Here is a 21,011-nt window from a genome sequence, read left to right as displayed (position 1 = left end):
TAAGGACTACAGTTTTAATAGTAATTACAAAACATCATTCTGGTATTTAGTGATTAAGGACTGCTTAATAAAATCAATACTATTAATGACATTTGAATTAAATAGTTTGTCAATCCAAGATATTGTTTCGAGCAATTAAGTTTTTAATCATTAAAACAATTCTATTGTGCAAGTATTCTCAATGCTAATGTATTTGCCAAGACTTCCTCCACTCATTTTCATATTGCTTTAATAAATTGATAAATACTCTCTAATTAGTGATAGATAAATATTGGTAAACGTAATTAGGACATCGTAACATATATGAATAGAATATAACTGGAGCTCTTGCGTACATTAGTTGCAAACGTAAGGAAGCCGAGAGGAAAGTTGCAAAGGATTATTAGCAGTAGCGGCAGCAGCAGCAGGAGCAGGATTATCGATGGGCTGGCCGATTACAGTTCTGGTGGTGGTGGCTCTAGTGCTGGTCGATTCCGAACGCACAGCCACCCCGGAAATCCGGTTGCACCGAATACCGCGGACGGAGGCGCTGAATTTCCAGCGCACCGCCGTCGAGAGTTCGCTACAAAATCGGAACCTCGAACATGACAATCTTCCCCTCAGGATGGCCGTCGAATCCGTGCCTGATCATTTTGAGGTGCGGCGGCAGCCCCTTCGAGACGCTGTCGAAGTATCCCTTAAAATGTAAGTACACGCAGTACAAGTCGAACAATGAAGTCTTTTTTTCAGCCGAGTGTTACCGCTATCGGTCAAGCAGCATCCACTCTACCGAAAATATTATTTGATTTGAGTTTTATATGCAGAAACACTTTAAGCTATATAATATGTGGGAATTGAGTCGAAGCCTACGATTATGAAAGCTCGCGTTGGTGCGTCGAAACCCTATCGTCATATTTTCAGATTTAAATTTACTCAGTCAAATGCATTATTTGCTCTGTCCATGGCGAGAACCATAATTGATTTTATTTCAACGAATGATTAATGTTATTAAAAAAGAAAAATTCGTTGCTTTGTTAAAGGTGAGTTATCAATTTACATTCGATACAATCGATTTAAATTTTTAATGAAATTAATAAATATTATTCCTCGCTTGAAATGTAACGATTTTGATTATATAAAAGTTTTCTTACTATAAGATGAAATTTAAGTCGAAGAAACATCTCATACAGCCCATAAGAAACATATGATCTTATACTGCTTCTATTGAAATTTTAATAAATTGTTCAAATCTATTCTATCATTAAATTCACAGGTTTCGTACTGTCTTATTGTAATAATTATATAATATAATAGAATTGAAAATACGTAACTAATTTGAATTATATGACGATGAATGTGTACTTTAAGGTATCGATAAATCATGTTTATACCAATCATTGTATATATTAATAAATATTTATAATGAACCGGCTAATTTTTTTACATAATTTTTCATAATAAAAGATCCCGAAACACATTATAATCTAAATTAAAAAGAAAAAACTTTTAAAAAATAATAATATTTATATTTCGTACTATGTACATATTTATACTAAGACTTTATAATAAGCTTTACTTATATTTTAAATATACATTAATTAAATGTTATACAATAAAAGATAAATAAAATGAAAAAATAATAAAAAGTATGAAAGTAAGAGTTAAAATCCAATATGAATAATAAAATGTATTTCAGTTTTGCTTCGAAAAAAAAAATCTTCTGTTTTGGATGTTGTTAAAACTTGTTCCACGGGAAACCTGTTCGTAAATCGTTATTTGACTGCAGTGAATTTTAAGATCGGTGACCTCTTAATGGCATCTCAAAAAATGTTATTCTTATTTAAATTAAAACCTATAAATGTAAATTATTTATATATTAACTGTTTCGTCAATAGTGATTCAATATCGAGAATATAAAACAACATTTAACTTTTTCGAGTCCATTGAACTTGTAAGAAACTATTATATGACTATAAACATTAATAATATGCGAGAAATCTTTCGAATTGATACAAATGTGAAACAACGTTATTACAGCTTTAAATGAAATAATTGCTTAAAAAAATGCAGATTGATAGATAAATAAATAAATAGAAGTCTGATGAGATATATTAACGGATAGCATATAGTTACCAATTAAAATTTTTTTACAATGATCATAAATTAATAAATAAATTAACTTAATAAGAATAACGTTATTATTTGAATTGCTTTTAGTCAATTAATTCTATATGTAATCGATACAGTTACTACTATATAAAATATCTCAAAAAAGTATTTCTCAAAATGCTAATTTCAGGTGTCTATAATTATCGCAAAAATTAGTCTTAAATTCAGTCATTCTATTAAAGTTAATAAAAATATAAATTTTTTATACAGTAGTACTTATTATGTAAAATAATAATCGTCTTTTAGAATATAATCGATCCACCCGAGGTCCGCATTGTCATTAAATTCGTAATAATCCCGTGATTATACACGTGCCATGACACGCTACCAAATAGTTTATAGCAAACTACTAAATTTGTAATTGTAAGCGGCAAAAGTCGTGCGAGAGAAAGAGAGAAGCTATATCAATATATCGGGATGTAATTTAATAATTTCTAATTTAATATTGACGCGGAGCAACGTCGAGTAAGTGTTTGGGAATGGGTGCAGGTCCACGAGGAAGCAGCCGCTACGGGAGTCGGTGGAGCACCGACTGCCTCCGAGCTACGGGGGCTTCGATCACGAGGCCTTTTGGCTGGAGCAGCTGACGCCCCCGGCGGTACGAACGGTCCAAGGATCGGAGAACGTCCTCTGCCACATGGAGGCCAAGGCCGTCTATCGTGAGGAGCCCTTCTCCCTGCTGCCGCGCGCATTACCCGCCCACAAATGCACCCACCTCATCTACGGGGCTGCCACTCTAGGTACTCTCGTCCTTATTAATTTCCGATGATAATTTGTGAATTGTAGTTCCCAAGCTAATGATACCAGTGGTACGTGATGGGCCGATGCCGATGTCGCAATCTATTGAAATTACATTCAATTTTTGGTTTTTGCAGATCCTCGCGATTTTACTGTTGTTCCTCGTGATCCGGAATATGACATTGTAAAAGGTAAATTATTATTATTACTAATTATTAATGATATGTATCAAAAGTGGGTTCAAATGAGAACAAAATATTTGCAATTTCGTTCTATGACTTATCCGATACTTTTAGTAAAAATTATTTAACAAAGCAAAATAATATTTAACATATTAAATAGAACAATTGTTTTAATGTAAGAAATTAGAAGGCCACAAAGCAACTTTACCAATAGTGTTGGGAAAATTTATAGGATTATTTGAAATTATAAAATTAGCTCATCGGCGTTTAAAACATTCGTCTGAATCTCTAAATTATCGATTGATTATAATTCTGAATACAGGAGGCAAAAAGAAAAATTTACATTCAACTTCAAAATTTAGATAAATATTTTACAAAATATATTTGTACATATAGGTATATAAATCTGTAGATATTTATAATAATTCGAATTAATGAAAGTATCAAAATTAATTGTGAAGTGACATTTATGCGCTCATTCTCATATAAAACAGTGCTATTTCATTAAAGTATGAGTACATAATCTTAATACAGTTAAAGTTTCCGCTACGTTCAAATATATTGATAAACTTCAATTTCGCCTTATGCACGCCTTTTAGTATTAATAATTTTAGTATTAATAGTTGAAAAATAGCGAAAACACGCAACAACGTGAAAGAAAGGTCTTCGTATTTTTGGCGCTTGCTCGTGAAAATGGAATCTCTCTGAAAGAGAAACAATGTTCAGGTGGCTACATGGCAGCGGTGGATTTGCGTCGTCGGGACCCGGCACTGCGAGTCCTCGTCTCTCTGAGCTCAGCTGGTCAGGGACGACTCTTCGGCGAGATAATCGCCGATGCGGACGAGCGTTTGCCCGCTTTTGCCAACTCGCTCCTCGACTTCCTAGCCGTACACGACTTCGACGGCACGGAGATCGACTGGATGAGCGGCAGCGTTGACTCGCTTAAACTCCTGCTCCGGGGCCTACGTGGTCCATTTGCCGAGCGCGGCCTCAGCCTCGCCCTCGCCCTTAGACCCGAGCAGCTCGCCGACGCCGAACTCGCTGCCCTGGCCGACCATCTGGTATTGCGCGCCTGGCATTCGAGGCGCCCTTACGATCTCATACAGAGCCCCGCGCCCTTCGACCTCGTCAAGCGCTTTGTCGAGACACTCGCTGGCAATGGAGTCCCAGCCACGAAGATGATCCTAGGCTTGCCTCTCTTCGGCTGGACCTATAAGCTCGCCAATAGGGGCAATGGCAATTCGAATCTCGCCTACGGATACGGACTCGAGGGCCATTACACCAAGCACAAGGGCGAGCTCGCTTACTTCGAGGTACATCTCTGACTCCTTATTATGCGCTCTGCTTCCTATATCTATCTTCTAATTGAAGAATTTTGCATTCCGTTCGAATTCAGTTAGATCGCAAATTGCTAAAAATAAGGTGTTTTAAAAATTTCGACAACAGAGAAATATCTCAACAATCCATTTTTTTCTCCTTTTCTTTTCTTCTCTTTGAATTCTCGATGAACTCACGCGATTGTTCATATTATTGTAAAAATGTTTGTATCGTAAAATAATCATCGATTTTTCGATAAATATAATTCTTTCGATGATTAATTCATTGTATCAAGGCGGTCGAGTAGATGAGCCAATTTATATTTATTTATTATTCAGATATGTGAAAAATCAGAGCACCCATGGCAATTTAAAAGGCACGAGAAGAATGGATCATATTTAATTTTGGGAGATCAATGGATTGGATACGACGACCCACTATCAGTAAAAATTAAGGCTGCGTACGCTAAGTCTGCCAATTTAGGAGGAGTGTCTCTTCATTCGTTAGATCTAGATGACTTCCAAGTATTACAACTACTCCCATATCATAACTATCCTGTAAATTCCAGTGATTCCAATCAACTTACATTTGTAATACTCGATTGCAGGGTATTTGTGGAGATTCGTGGCCAATGCTTAATGCGGCAACAAAAACCCTTGGAATATTCGAAGGGTCCGCGGAAATGTGCACTAAGAATGGCCTTTACAGTGATCCCGATAATTGTTCAGGATTTCTTTCATGCTTTGACGGTACGTAGAATAATAGTGGATTGATACGAGAAATTAAAATACATTTTTATTACGTTTAAATTGTATTAAATTCTTTTTATTGAACAAACTTTCTGATAATTCTTTATCCATTTCTCGTGGAAGTTTAATCAGCAATTATAAATTATTACAGTGTACTTCGTACATTGGATTATATACGATTTCTCATGTTGCGAATCAATTATTTTAACTCGGCTTGAAGTTAAACGAGCCATTACATCGATAAAAATTTTGTTTTATTTGTATTTCATTTGTATAACTCTTTTTCTTATGTTTTATTGTTCATAAAATTCTTAATTACGATACTTAATATGTCGAATCATCAGCACACACGCGCGCGCGCGCGCGCGCGCACACACACACACACACACAGACACAGACATATATATATATATATATATATATATATACATATACATACAAGTAAAATAAATATAGCTAAATTAATTAAATAACGAGACATTTTATTAATTATATATTACACGGTCTGTCATTTTTATTCTAAAATTATATGAGCCCATAATTTAACAGATAACTTCTTGCATTTTTAATAAACAGATTTAGACGTTAATAATGATAATTAAATAAATATTTAATCATCTTTACTATAATGAGTAAGTAAAATTGATTCGACTTTTCTTATTTCTAAATCATTCTTTTATAAATCATCGATTAGCATTTTCAAAGGATTTCAACATAACTAAAAATATAATTTATTATTTGTACATTATAGATATAATAATGTATTGTGAATTTTACAAGAATATATTTTAAATTTTTGCATTTTCAAAATTCAAAATTTCTATTCCAAGCATATGAAAATCATATAACGGTCAAAAATAATATCTAAATATTAAAAAGACATTAAAGATGAACAGAATTACGTAAAATAATTTATCTCACTCGAGTTATTCACGATATTTAAATTCAGCATTAATAAAACGATCTCGCTTAAAAATAAGCATAATCAGGCTCCCTGATCGACTACAAATTTTACACAAATGAAAATCAACTTGCTCCTCACCAGGGCGACTACACCGAGGTCACTGTGGCATCGGTCGCTTCTACGATCCCGTGAATGGCCGTTGCGTCCGCGCCCGACCGGAAGTCTGTGACCCTGGCCGCAGCGACAAATTCTCCAACGCCAATTGGAGCCTCGAGCGACTCCGCCAACGGCAACGACTCGAGAAGCTCGAGCTCCTCGATGAAGGGCCACGAGTTGTCTGTTACCTCACTTCCTGGGCGATGTACCGCAACGGCGAGGGCAAATTCGTCCCGGAGCATCTCGACGCCCGACTCTGCACCGATGTAGTCTATGCGTTCGCCGGTCTCAATCCTGAGACTCTGACTATTCATTCCAATGACCCGTGGGCTGATATCGAGAACAGTGAGTTCACCTTTGTGTATGTATGTACCTTTCTCTCACTCAGTACGCGAACGAATAATTGGAATTTGAACGTCAAATTTTGCAAGAGACACGATTTCTAATAAAAATTTCATTTAGAGAAAACATTTTACACCTACATTACATTTAACAAAGTACTTCCTTTACACTCATTATGGGCAATATTATTTACAACTCTATATTTTACCTTAATCGAGTATTTTGTTCGTCTATATAGAAATGATTAAAAATTAGTGAAATTCTCATAACCTTTATAACATTCGACTTAAATAAATCTTGTCAATAACATTGCCGCTGATCGGCAGTTTGGTCATTGAATTCAAATTATCATTCGAACCCAACAATGTGATCGACGTTTTATATCCTCGTTTTCTGGTATCACATTAGTTGGCTGCAGATTGTAAATGCTGCATTATATGAAACTTCTTAACTGTCACCAGACACAATACTCTCCTTGCACTCGTTAAATACTTTCTGAAATTGTTAGGCTTTTTGAAATTATTATAGAATCAATGGATTAATAAATAATGTAAATAATCCAATGAATTTAAATTTAATAAAGTTCTACTTTATTGTATTTTTCATTAATTTAAAAGTCGAATAATCTCTGACGGCATTAATAATTATCATAAATTAATTATATAATAGTGGATAAATTTTGGTTTTATTGTAATAAATGAAAAAATGCACGAGATAAACTTAGCTAAAGCCATTAAATGTTCATTAAATTATATGAATCAATGTATTTTGATAATAAGCAACGTGATTCATTATCGTAAAAAGTGAATAATATGTTTTCTAAAAATGTATGTAGATAGGCTTCCTGAAAATTGTGTCCGGAAAACGATACTTTCAGTCATGCGTGTGCACAAACGACAGCGCAACAATGAGACACGATATTTCTGTGCTCTAAAAATGATGTGAAACTTGAATTACAATTTGTTGTGCGTAAAATGATTTAACCCTCTCACATCTAAGCTATTCGTTACCTTCTACACTCTCATTATCACACAGACTTTTTGAATCAAACATTTTTTTGTATTATCATCTACGGTGAGACACGCATACATACAGCACTCTATGTAGCCTATATGACGACGTAAATAAACCCTGATAAACCTACGTGAAAATGTCTTGATGTGAAGGAATAGTGTTTGATTATTAATCACTACAAGATCTTTTGTATTTTCATTTATTCTTATATACAAAGCATGATTATCGTGCAAATAAAAATGTTATTAGTGACGGAATGATAATGAAACTCAATAAAATTTAAAAAGTGATGAAATTCACAGACGATTCAATAAGAAAAAATGACGTATACATATTATTTACGGATAAGCGTAATATCGGACATGGCATCATGTAAAAAAGTTTTATCTACTTTCGCCGTAAAGTTGAAAAGAATCTTCAATAAATACAAATACGATATACGTTATACATCCTGTATAATATGTCGATATACGTCTTGTATAAATTGTAATAAGCTGTTAGAAATATTAAAAATGGAATATCCAATGATGGGTAAAAAATGAAAGTAAAAAAGGGTAAAAAAACTGCTCTCCTCTCAATTATCACAGATCTTTACCAGCGTATCACATCGATTACTGGACCGCGCGTCATCCTGGCTCTGGGCGGTTGGACCGACAGCTCTGGAGACAAGTATTCCCGGCTCGTAAGCAGTTCGAACTCTCGCCGTAAGTTCGTTACCTCGGTGGTAGAGTTCTTACGGAAGCATAACTTCCGGGGCTTGTCGGTCGAGTGGAACTACCCGGGATGCTGGCAGAGCGATTGCCGTCGAGGTGCTGAAAGCGATCGACCAAACTTCACGAAGCTGCTCGCTGAGTTGAGGCACGAGTTCGAATTGCAGAAGCCGCGGTTGACACTGGCTGTCGCCCTATCAGGATACAAAGAGGTTATCGACAAGGGCTACGACGTCGCCGAGATCTCCAAGTTGGTGGATTTTATGACAGTCATGACCTACGACTACCATGGGGCCTGGGAATCCCGGACCTCGCATTTAGCTCCGCTTTTTTCAATTCCTGGTGACAACATCCCTCATTATAATCTGGTGAGAATTTTATTTGCTATTTGATTCTCGTAGACCAATGTCCTGTTGCCTCTGAATTCAAATTCTGATTAATACTTTTGTTTAATTATAAATGATTTTTTAGTCATTTGCTACGAGTGAGAGAGAACGTTAACCCATTTTATTTTATTTTTTTTTATTTTTTATTTGTAAAGACATTATTATAGTTCAATTAAGGACTTGAAGTAAAATTTCTAGCAACAAAGATGTATTTATTTGATGAAAAATGCTCATTACTTATAATATTACATATTGATATGTCTTACATCTAAGTTCATTATCGGTTTCCTTAGAAACACTTGATCTCTTATATTCGTATTTATATTTAAATAACTTTAAGGTACTTGTAAATAAATAAATAATTAGCACTTATAATATGCTTGATTTATTAATTCTAAAATCTCTATATAGGCAAATACGAATTGTCTTTAACTATAGTATATTATTATTTATTTCAATTATTGTATCAAATATTGTAATTTTTTAATAATAATTATGGCTTAAAAAGAAAATATTAGATCAAATTTTGATACAACATTTATATGATTATTATTTTTTTAGCATTTTATATGATAAAGTTTACTTATTTTTTTTTTTTTGACAATTTTAAGACATAAATAGATGGAATTATGTTTTAAACAAGAATTCAAAAGTTTTTAATAATTAATTAAGGATTTTTCGTAGAATTATACTCTAAATTATCTGGTGAGTCTCGGAGCCAATCGTTCCAAAATCATCGCTGATATACCAATGTACGGTCAAAGCTATCAACTGACATCTCCGGATCAATCGAAATTGGGTGATCCAGCAGCTGGACCTGGATCCGCGGGTGAATACACAAGGCAACCGGGTATGCTCGCTTACCACGAGATTTGCGAAAGAATTGAAAAGGAGACTTGGCAAACAGGCCCTGGTAAATATTAACAATTATTTAAAGTCTATTTTAAACTAAAATTTAACTATAATTTTAAAATAATATTCCTATTATAAACATTTTGAATATTAATAAGATTATTTAGAATTGAATCAATCTGAAAAAATTATTGTGTAACAATATCTATTTATAAAATATATAGGACCAAGTGCTTACAAAAAAAATCAATTTGTCAGCTTTGACAATGCCACGAGTGTTGCCTTCAAAGGACAATATTTGTTGAAAAATGGATTTGGTGGTGCAGCTGCATGGACCGTTGATCTTGATGATTTTACAAATCGTTGCTGTCGTGAGCCATTCCCCTTATTACGTAGTATCAATCGAGCCTTAGGTAAGTCAAAAAATGATTTTTTTTTTTTTTTTTTTTTTTTATCACTAATAAATATTATTTTCGTTGCAAATAAAATAATATGGTAGAATCTCTTTGCAGTATGAAAACCTAAATGCAATGTTTATTTACATTCTACCATTAGGTCGACTTTTAACGGCAGTATCGACACAAAAAGACTGCCAGAAACCTGAGGAACCTGTAACACCAGTGGCTCCGACACTTATGACACACGTCGATGCTAACGACGGGAAGCCCAGGCCTACGAAACCAGTCTCAACGTCCACGAGTAAATTTACGACCTGGCCCACTTGGACGGAGAAACCATCAACGCCCTGGGACCAGGGATTTTGGGTAGAGAAACCATCGATACCATGGAATCAAGGATTTTGGACGTCTTCCACTACCTCTACAACTTCAACTACCACGACGACTAAGAAACCGATAACGATCACGTCGACCAAGTATACAATTACACTTTATGATTAATCATTTATTATAACTACAATTTCGCTTTATTTATCTTTCGTATGATTAAAAGAACATATTATTTATCATCAATATTCCGAAAAAAAATTCAAACATAATGAAATTAATGAATTAACGCGGTAATATTAATTTATATAAAGTCCGTGCAATTTAAAATCTGCTAATGGCATTATGAAAACTAGAAAGTATTCTCTCGTTCTTACGGATTAATAAAAAAAAAAACCGATAATAACGATCTCTTAGACAGCCGGTGACGACAGAATTTACAAGCAGCTCTTCAACTTGGACAAAACCTTCTGATTCGCTAGCTGGAGTCGCTTGTCACTCTGGTGAACATCGGTCAGATCCAGTTGGCTGTAGCACATATTATCGATGTGTTCTTGGCGAATTAAAGCGGGAATTTTGCGCTCCAGGCTTACACTGGGATGTCTCTCGTCAACGTTGTGACTGGCCGGTCATTGCCAAATGTCAAAAAAAGCTTAGTAAGTTGTAGTACATTCCAATAATTTCCTGGCTTTCGTTTAATTATAGCTGATAATACAATATAATCTAGGGACGTAAAAATATATTTATATATAACCTTTAGGAAATATAAAATATAAAGATTGAAATGTTAATATCAATTGAAATTATAATTTTCATGCAATAATATATTACAATAATTAAATAAGTGTAATATTTATGGATCTTAAAATATGTAAAAAAAAAAAAAAAAACAAGGAAAAGAAAAAGAAAAGATAAAAAAATACACGATGATATTGAATGATTGTTTTATATAAATATTTATTTAACTGATAATCTTGAAAAAAAATAACAATCAAAATGAGCGATATTTTAAATATTACTTAAGTACATGTGGGTAAATCGATAAAATTTACCAAAAGTTATTCATTGCCAAATATCAATTAAAATAACACTTTATTTGCAAATTTCTTTAAAAATACAAGCTATTTATTATAAATATTACGATGTTCTGAAACATATTATCATGAAACAATTCTTAAAAAATGAAGTTTTGTTCTGTAGTTTCATTTAAGAGTGCTAATTCCTAAGATATTTAATATTACATAAATAACACATTCCAAATGAATTATAAAATTAAACTCGTTTATAAATAGGTAACTAAACATTCTCTTGACATAAAAAAAAAATGATAATAAGAAATATTTTAGATTTTAGCTGATAAAAGTATTTATTAAAACAGTATCGAGCTGATTTGCGTTGATTTATTTTTCGTCATGCAGAAATCTTCTAATAGCTCTCGAACGAATAAAATCACGAATACGTCAATTTCATTCTATTAAGGCCTTTAAAAGACGTTAAGTTACCAAGTTATAAACGTTTTCAGCACGGTAGTTATTTTCTAGATCTTAGGAATCAGGACCCGTTAGAAATTTCAATCACTGACTTCGTGCAATGCTACTATAAAGCATTTCGTCTTGAAATCCATCTAAATCGGTAATCCAACGTTGATGACTCTCCCAAATTCTCTATCTACGCAAATGCTTATTGTCTAGTAATTTTAATCATAACGACGCTCTCAGGCTCTTCTACAACGTCGAAACCCACAACGACGACCATGAAAATTGAAGTGGCCTCTTTTCCCAGTACCATAACGACAGATCCAGTTGTCAGTGACAAGCTGGATATTGAGTGCGAGCATGGACAGTATTATTCTTATCCGAATTCGTGCACGCAGTTTTTAATATGCGTGAATGGTAAACTTGTGCGCCAACAATGTGGCCCGGGTCTTAACTGGAATAGTGCCAAAAATATGTGTGACTGGGCCTTTAAAATTCCCTGCTCTAATTCTAGAAGTGACATCTCCGCCATCAAGCATAAGCTCAAACCGAAGACTCAGGTGACCAGCTACTTTACTTGACTTTTCTTTATGCGTCGATTATATTTCATTTTAAGAGGAAAATGACCATGACCCGACCATGCGGATTTCACTTGTAAAATTGTAAAATTACGGCTTTAAGCAGGTCGTAGTACGGTAATTTTAAAATAAAATCTAAATCTTTTATTAGCCATTCAAACAAGATATAATTCAAACAAAGTGATAGCTATTAGCAAACATTCTACAATCAACTTTTCAAATAATCTTTCCAAAAAAAAAATATATATATATATATATATATATATATATATATATATATACATACATATAATGTGCATTATCCAAATGGATAGAATAGTAAAAAAAAAAAAAAAAATTTGTATTAAGCTTGAATGAAATGCTTAAATGTTGAGTATCTATCAATACGATAATTACTCCTGTTACGTTGAAATTTTCTAAATTACAACACCAGTACTCGAGAAGTTCCTCTGGATGATCGACTTACAAATTAATCTTTATCGGCGAACCGTGAATTGGCCTGCAGGACATGTGCACTACGGGCAGTTACGATAGCGTACCGGGCGAGTGCGAGAGCTATTACGCCTGCCTCTGGGGCAAATTCGAAAAGTTCCACTGCGCACCTGGACTGCACTTCAACGCCGACAGCCAGATTTGCGACTGGCCAGTGCGGGCCAAATGTAAGGGAGATAACGGAGACGACGTCGACGAGATTCCCTTAGATCCCGTGGGCTTGGAGTCCAGTAGCCAGCGACCCACAACCGAAATCCCACCGAGTCAGCTGACCACGACGACTCTGGCACCCTCGGAAATTAATCCTGACAAGCCCTCCCCACTTTCCGGCTACTTCAAGGTGCGCAAGACATCAATTATATGCAGCCGCTTTGCTTCCCAGATTTGCATTGATTTATCGAAATAACGCGAAGTAACGCGAAACGGCATATTTTACAATTATTCACATTTAAAATTTTACCCGTAAGCGTTAATCATAATTTAGCGTAAAAAGCGGCTGAAAATTGGCGACGTTTCCAACTTTTTATCTAGCTCGTATTATTTACTAGACTTATTAATTATTTTAAAAGAAATAAAAAGGTTTTTCGCTTTCTATAATACTACTATTATATTATTTATTATATTATTTTACATTTTTTTTTTTTTTTTTTTTTGACATTAAAATGCACTTAAATTCTGCATCATTGAGATTAATTAATGAATGTCATCACCGCCTTTAAACCACTATTTTTCATATAAACAAAAATTTTCACGTTCTATAACAGCTGCATTTCTAATATACGCTACTTACAAAAAAAGAATACATAAAGAAAATTAAAAAAAAAAAAAAAAAAAACTACATAACAATTTACGAATAATTTTTATTAAATAAATGTTTATGATTGATTTCTAGGTTGTTTGTTACTTTACGAATTGGGCTTGGTACCGACGTGGAATTGGTCGTTATCTGCCGGAGAATATCGATCATACACTTTGTACTCACATCGTCTATGGTTTTGCCGTTCTCGATTACTCAACTCTAAGCATCAAAGCTCACGATTCATGGGCTGATTTTGATAATCGTAAGCCATAATTACCTTACAAATCAATTTTGCTTCATATCAAATATATGGATGTTAACGTTAGATGAAATTTTATTAAATGACATGAAAAAGTCTTTTTGTCGCGTGGCATATTGTCTGTAAAAAGCAATTGAAGAAACTCTATTCGAACTTAGTAGGATAAAAATTAAATTCTTTTCATATAATGCGCTAATAATTTTAATAAGAACCGAGTATAATTTAAAAGTTAATTATATCCTGTGTTAGATTTTTATGAAAGAGCGGTGGCTTACAAGAAACGTGGAGTGAAAGTAAGTCTTGCACTGGGAGGTTGGAATGATTCCGCTGGTGACAAATATAGTCGTCTAGTAAACAATGCCGAAGCAAAAAAAAAATTCGTCCAACAAGCATTGCAATTTATCGAGAAATATGGCTTCGATGGGCTTGATCTTGATTGGGAGTATCCAGTTTGTTGGCAGGCAAGTAATACTTTTTCTATACACGTATATGCCCTGTAATTATTAACCATAACAAAGCAAAAATAAAATAAACAAATAAAAATAAACAAAATAAAAATAAAAAAAAGGGCGCTTTTCAATATATCTAGCATTCATATGATATCATTAAAATAACATTTATTCTTATATACTTTTCAAAATTAGTGAAAATATTGACTAATAACGCTAATCTTCACTGAAAGGATTCACTTCCTAAAATATCACAATTCAAATCACACATTTTTACTTACAAAGTAAAAAAATCTTTAACTCTTGATAAATTAAACCGACTACTTAAAAATAACTGCTGCTGCTGCTGCTGCTGCTGCTGCTGCTGTTGTTGTTGTTGTTGTACAAATATTATATAATCAACAGACGGACTGTAATAAGGGTCCGAATTCGGATAAAGATGGCTTCTCGGATCTACTTCGTATGCTAAGCGAAGAGTTCCGACCCCGTGGTCTTTTGCTCTCCTCGGCGGTCTCCCCCAGCAAAAAGATCATAGACGCCGGTTATGATGTACCCGCACTCGCCAAGTACTTGGATTGGATTTCCGTCATGACCTACGATTATCACGGCCAGTGGGATAAAAGAACTGGACACGTTGCACCAATGTACTACCATCCGGACGATGAGTTCTACTACTTCAACTCCAATTACTCCATAAACTACTGGATTTCGAAAGGAGCGCCCGCAAGAAATATCGTTATGGGTGAGAAACACATCGTTTGTTACTTATTATATACACATCGAGCCTATTCTATTTATTTTAATAGTAATGAGCTTACGTGATCAATATCATTTTAATCGCAACAATATATTATCGTTTCAAATTATAAGCAGTCTAGATATAAAGTGCAAAATAATAAAGCCAAAACGAAATTTTGAATGTATTTGTATAAATTCGATAAGAGGGTTAAAGCGGCGATTATATTTCATCTAAAATCTTTCCGCAATGTACCCATATATTTTACGCACAATTTTTCTGTAAAACTTGCAAATTTCAAGTCTTATCGCAATATTGAGACTAAAGCCTAAAAATCTATTTCTGCAAAACTTCGTAAGAATAACGACTGTAATCGCGTGTATTTAATGATAAATCGACGGCTCTGTGCGTACCTCAAGGACGAGATTTGAAAATAATTTGTAACGAAACTGCCCATAATAATTATCAATTTTCAGCTAAACCATATATCCGGCCCGAGAAAACCATATTACCATATCACCAATATAATAACGAACGGTATTCTTGACTTGCAGGAACGCCACTCTATGGCCAGGCCTTGCCAGGCCTTCTCGATAAACGATCCCCAGGTAAGCACGGGTCTGAACAGCCCCGCGAAGGCCGGAATCGCTGGGGAATTTACCAAGGCTGCCGGGTTCTTGGCCTATTACGAGATTTGCGACCGGATTCGCAATAAAGGCTGGCAATTGGTGCAAGACCCACAGCGCCGAATGGGACCGTACGCCTACAAGGGCAACCAGTGGGTCAGTTTCGACGACCCGGACATGATTAGGCAGAAGGCCCAGTACGTGAGAGATATGGGTCTCGGTGGTGGAATGGTATGGGCCTTGGACCTCGACGACTTCCGGGGCAGATGCGGCGAGGGACCGCACCCCCTCATGCACACTCTCCAGCAAGTACTCGCCGAGCCGCCAACTAAACACGACCGTCGTATGTATTTCAATTACGCAATACCTCAGCTCATTATAAATGATATTTCCTGCTGTATCCTATGTACTATCTACATCTCTTTCAATGTATCTTTGTCTTGGCTTTAATAATGTTGTTGTTGCATTACTTTAATCTACCACAAATGTTGATGCATTTACTTGATTTTTGTATAGTGAAAAACGTACATCAGCTAGAGAACAAACGTGAATAATTTAATTAGGCGTGCATTGTTCTTGTCTTTTTTTTTCTTTTTTTTTTTTGTCCCTCGCACCGTTTCCGCAATTGTCACTAATAAAATCTATAGATTATATTGCTGAACGAGCAGTGTACAACAATAAAAAAATAATATACATACATAACGAGAAGCGCTGCATTACTTAATAATAAAATCTTACATACTCAATTAATTGTTGCACTCGTTGTCTTTATCGAATACGCGTCGATAAATTACATAATCGTTGTTACTTCAATTAAAAGTCTAATAATCATCATTAAATCATTACTACCTGATAGAATTTTATGCAGTAAATATAAAATACAATTTCTGTCTTTATATAATTAATTAATTATAAAAAAAAAAACAGACATCAATAACGATTGATTTTATTTTGTCATTTTGAAATATACTTTTGAATTCCATGAAATTTGTACATTCGTTAGATTTAAATTACGAAAATTTCAACGAACAGGTGTACTATACTATACGAACAAATGTACTATGATTATACTTTATAAAACATATAGTAATTAGTAATTAAATTTTGTTTATTTATGTATACTTGGGTGTTTCGATCCAATAAAATAAAACATAAAATACAAAATATTGTAATCGGTTACTCGTAAATGAATGGCTTAATTATTTAACTTTTCTAATGACAATCATTTATGCTACTTTCAAATTATAAACAATAGACCACACATTTAAATAAATCTCAATTTCTGCAGCGATAGCACTGCCGCACTATGGTGAGGAGCTCCAGTGGCAATTACCTTCAGCGCCTGGAAAACATATGCCAGATAATAACGAAATGGATCACTTTCCCCTTATACAGGAGGATAAGTACAAAGTAGTTTGTTATTTTACCAATTGGGCCTGGTATCGACAAGGTCGAGGAAAGTTCGTACCCGAAGATATAGACGCTGATCTCTGCACACACATAATTTATGGTTTCGCAGTCCTTGATGGCTCCAATTTCATTATTAAATCGCACGATCCATGGGCTGACATTGACAACAGTAAATTCAATTAGTACTCGTTATAAACTCACACACACACACACACACACACACACACACACACACTCCTCTCCTTCATTATACTAAAATTATTTTTCAAATATTCGAGTTGGTTTAATTAAAAATTAAAAAATGTCTATTAGACGAATCAATTGCATTATGTATTAGTTTCTTATAATTTCAAATATTCGATCGATAACTAATAATCTGACCTTGAGATTTGTTTCACCTAAATCTATTTAATATTTTTTAAAATCATACTCAAACCTATGATATTTATCCGTATAGTCGATTGTTCGGCAACTCTTATTATTATGCGATTAATGAAAATATAAGTAAATCCATCCAATATAAATGTTAGTAATTAAAAAAAGTGATATTACACCGTAAATTTACGATTTTTTAAAACAAACTATTGAAATTAGGTTATTTATATTATTTTGTCATTGTTTAGAAAATACTGATTCAATTGATAATTATCATATCATGATTATAGATTTCTATAAAAGAGTGGTTGCATATAAAGCAAAGGGTAAAAAAGTTCTTGTGGCCATTGGAGGGTGGAACGACTCTGCAGGTGAAAAATATAGTAGATTAGCGAATAATCCAGCGGCAAGACGAAAGTTTATCGATAACGTAATTCAGTTCATTGAAAAATATGACTTCGATGGCCTCGATCTCGACTGGGAATATCCAGTTTGCTGGCAGGTTCGTTTATATATTACTAATTACATCACAATTAATACATGAAAATTACACCCTTAATGATTTAGTAAATTAATGGCTTATCCAAGAAAATAAAATTAAATAAGAGAAATTTCAAGTGACTATTAAAAAAAATTACATTATTAGCTAATAATATCATTGATAAGATAATATCAATAATGTGCACTATGAAAGCAAGTAACGTTTGCCGTTATTGCAGGTGGATTGTACGAAGGGTCCGAAATCGGACAAGACTAGCTTCAGCAATTTGGTACGCGAGTTAAGCGAGGCGTTCAAGCCGCGTAATCTTCTGCTGTCATCGGCCGTCTCGCCGAATAAACGTGTCATCGACCACGGCTACGACGTGCCGACCCTCGCCAAATACCTCGACTGGATCGCCGTCATGACCTACGATTATCACGGCCAGTGGGACAAGAAGACCGGACACAATGCGCCCTTCTTCGGACGTCCAGACGATTGGGAGCCGACCTTCAATGCCGTACGTTCGCCTTAATATTCGAACGTTTTATTATATTTTCAACAAAGTCCATTAGCATTGCAAATTGGCTAATACGCAAATCACTATATGTCCTAACGATAAACGTGATGATAAACGCTTGTCCATCCAGTTATCTCAGAGATAAATAATTTGATATCATGATCGCATAAATATGCACGATGATCATGTTATTTATAGTTAAACTGTTTTATATCGTCAACTGTTGTCCATAATTTTATTTGTCGACGATCATTAAAATGTATCATTAACTCGATACAATGAGATAAAAACAAAATTCAAGTGCAATAATATACATATACATATATTGAATATTGAAGTATTTTGAGAGTGTATTAAGCAATTTTTTCTTTGAATTTACAATTTCGTTGGTCGTTACCACATTGGAGAAAATTATTTATAAAATTTAAAAGATTTTGAGCAAATGTAAATTTCAAAGTCATTCTATGGAATCGTAAAAATCTTAGTAAAAAATTATCCTCCTTAAGTGAAGAAATTTGATGAAAATTTCTTTTATCTTCTCTACTGGGTAAAGGGATAAAAATAACAATAATTATTTATAAGCGTTTGGGACTGATAGACCAAATGTAGTGACCGATTAAAAGTCAATTGAAAATATTTTCTAGAACTTCTCCATTCATTATTGGATCGAGAAAGGTGCACCATCGAGAAAATTAGTAATGGGTGTTCCACTTTATGGTCAAAGTTTCTCTCTTGCGGAAAGGAAGGAACATGGCCTCAATGCACCAACTTATGGGGGCGGAGAGGCGGGAGACGATACTCGAGCACGTGGATTTTTATCTTACTACGAGGTAAATCAAGGGTTATTTCACTTGCGCTTGCTTAACTTTCATCATCACTCGCATAAGGAAGGTCAATTTAACTTTGCCTGTCAACGTAGATTTGCCATAGGACGTTGAAAAGAGGATGGACGGTGGTGGAAGATCCGGCGAGACGTATTGGACCGTACGCTTATCAAGGCGATCAGTGGGTAAGCTTCGACGATGCCGAACAAGTGAGACTCAAGTCAGAATTCATTAAGGAGCTCGATCTTGGTGGTGGTATGGTTTGGGCTCTGGATCTCGATGATTTTAAAAATTATTGTGAATGCGAGCCAAGTCCGTTATTGCGAACGATGAATCGAGTTCTGAGGAATTATCCTCCTGGCCCAGTATGCAAAATTTCCAGTAAGTTTCCAGCAAGTTATTAGCATATTATTTTATACTGCATACTGGCTATCTATTTAATAAAGTGGAGCACGTCTCTTCTGTACGTTAATTTGCACAAAGAAAAATTCACCTTTATAATTAAAAATTTAATAAAACATCGTATTCCCATTGGCAGTGGATAATTTCATTGGTACGATATTTATACTTTAGCATCGATTTAACTTCTTGACGTCTTCAGTTCCCCGTCTTATGCGACTATTTTCACATTCTCGCTTTACTTCCACGTTTTGCAAAATAATCCATCATTAGCAGATTTATCATAAGCAGGTGTGATTTTTGCTACATGTGTTCGAAACTAGTGAAATAATCTTTCTTTATTTTATCTCATTTTTATTTTATTTTTATTTATTAATTTATTTATTTTTTCGCAAAGTCAATGAATGAAATATTTTCAACTTTAGAAGATTAATTCTCCTAACATTTATATAACTAACTATATTTAGCCTAAACGCATTACGCACAAACTTGTCATCTTTTCAAAATTATAACATAAACAAAACCTTGATTACATTGCACAAAAGCATATAATCGATACAATGATTTTAACGTTAGACACAAGAAAATAATTTATAAGCGTAACAAGGAACAATTGACTGTTATATTTGGTTGTAATGTTCGAGAATTGAACCTGTAATTTACAGAGGTGGCTGTAATCGAAAGTAAGCCCAATGCCACGAAACCAACGACAAATGCACCGAACAACAATTCCGAGCAATTAACGTCCAGTGAAATTCCAATTGAGGTAGCGACGGAAGATCTCGATTCCGTGGAAATCGAGGCTGGTGGAGTACCACCACCATCGGGTCATCCACAGGGCGACTGTCATGATAAGCTCTTCCTCGCCCATCGAGACGACTGCCACAAGTACTATCTTTGTAACTTTGGACAGCTGACGGAGCTCACCTGCCCGAGCGGCCTCTTCTGGAACAACGATCACTGCGATTGGCCGGAAAACTCACAGTGCAAGGTCCAGTCGTCCGGCGAGCTCTCGAGGTAAGAATCCTGGCTCTCGCGCAACTAAACGACTTCTATATTGCAATCGCATTCCTAAGAAACGATTGAGAGCATCCAAATATTTAAGAACGAAATCGCAAAGGTCGCCCTTTAATATTTCAAAAAGTATAAATAAAATTACAAATTTGGATAAAGCACAAAATTATGACTCCGTGAATTTGCAAATAAACAGCTTCGTTCTATATACGGCAGTACTGAACAACCGAGCAGCAGTAGCTCATTGGCATCGGACCAGGGGCCAGAGTCTAGCAAACCTGTGACACCGAGTGGCGAGTGGGAAGAGCCAGACAAACCAGGGCCACCGCCGACCGAGAATTACATCGAGGGACC

The 21,011-nt window shown here is 34.7% G+C and overlaps 1 protein-coding gene across 1 annotated transcript in view; it reads left to right on the top strand.

Annotated features, from left to right (window-relative positions):
- Positions 1-396: 396 nt before the first annotated feature.
- LOC105362040 (probable chitinase 3) overlaps positions 397-21,011 on the top strand; it is a 23,174-nt gene continuing 2,559 nt past the window's right edge. Inside the window, 25 exon segments of the mRNA XM_011499365.1 lie at positions 397-684; positions 2,638-2,888; positions 3,024-3,077; positions 3,795-4,381; positions 4,724-4,909; positions 4,993-5,134; positions 6,180-6,539; positions 8,138-8,628; positions 9,331-9,559; positions 9,723-9,911; positions 10,054-10,372; positions 10,641-10,879; positions 11,942-12,258; positions 12,782-13,108; positions 13,661-13,829; positions 14,076-14,287; positions 14,681-15,031; positions 15,566-15,980; positions 16,926-17,216; positions 17,713-17,924; positions 18,142-18,420; positions 19,065-19,250; positions 19,340-19,625; positions 20,303-20,660; positions 20,874-21,011. The exon segment at positions 20,874-21,011 is cut by the window's right edge and continues 1 nt beyond it. Coding sequence (XP_011497667.1) covers positions 422-684; positions 2,638-2,888; positions 3,024-3,077; positions 3,795-4,381; positions 4,724-4,909; positions 4,993-5,134; positions 6,180-6,539; positions 8,138-8,628; positions 9,331-9,559; positions 9,723-9,911; positions 10,054-10,372; positions 10,641-10,879; positions 11,942-12,258; positions 12,782-13,108; positions 13,661-13,829; positions 14,076-14,287; positions 14,681-15,031; positions 15,566-15,980; positions 16,926-17,216; positions 17,713-17,924; positions 18,142-18,420; positions 19,065-19,250; positions 19,340-19,625; positions 20,303-20,660; positions 20,874-21,011 — 6,851 coding nt within the window. The 5' untranslated portion in view covers positions 397-421.

This window comes from Ceratosolen solmsi, unplaced genomic scaffold (assembly GCF_000503995.2).
Source record: "Ceratosolen solmsi marchali unplaced genomic scaffold, CerSol_1.0 scaffold2, whole genome shotgun sequence".
Lineage (NCBI taxonomy): Eukaryota > Metazoa > Arthropoda > Insecta > Hymenoptera > Agaonidae > Ceratosolen > Ceratosolen solmsi.
This window is presented reverse-complemented; position numbering and strand designations above follow the sequence as displayed.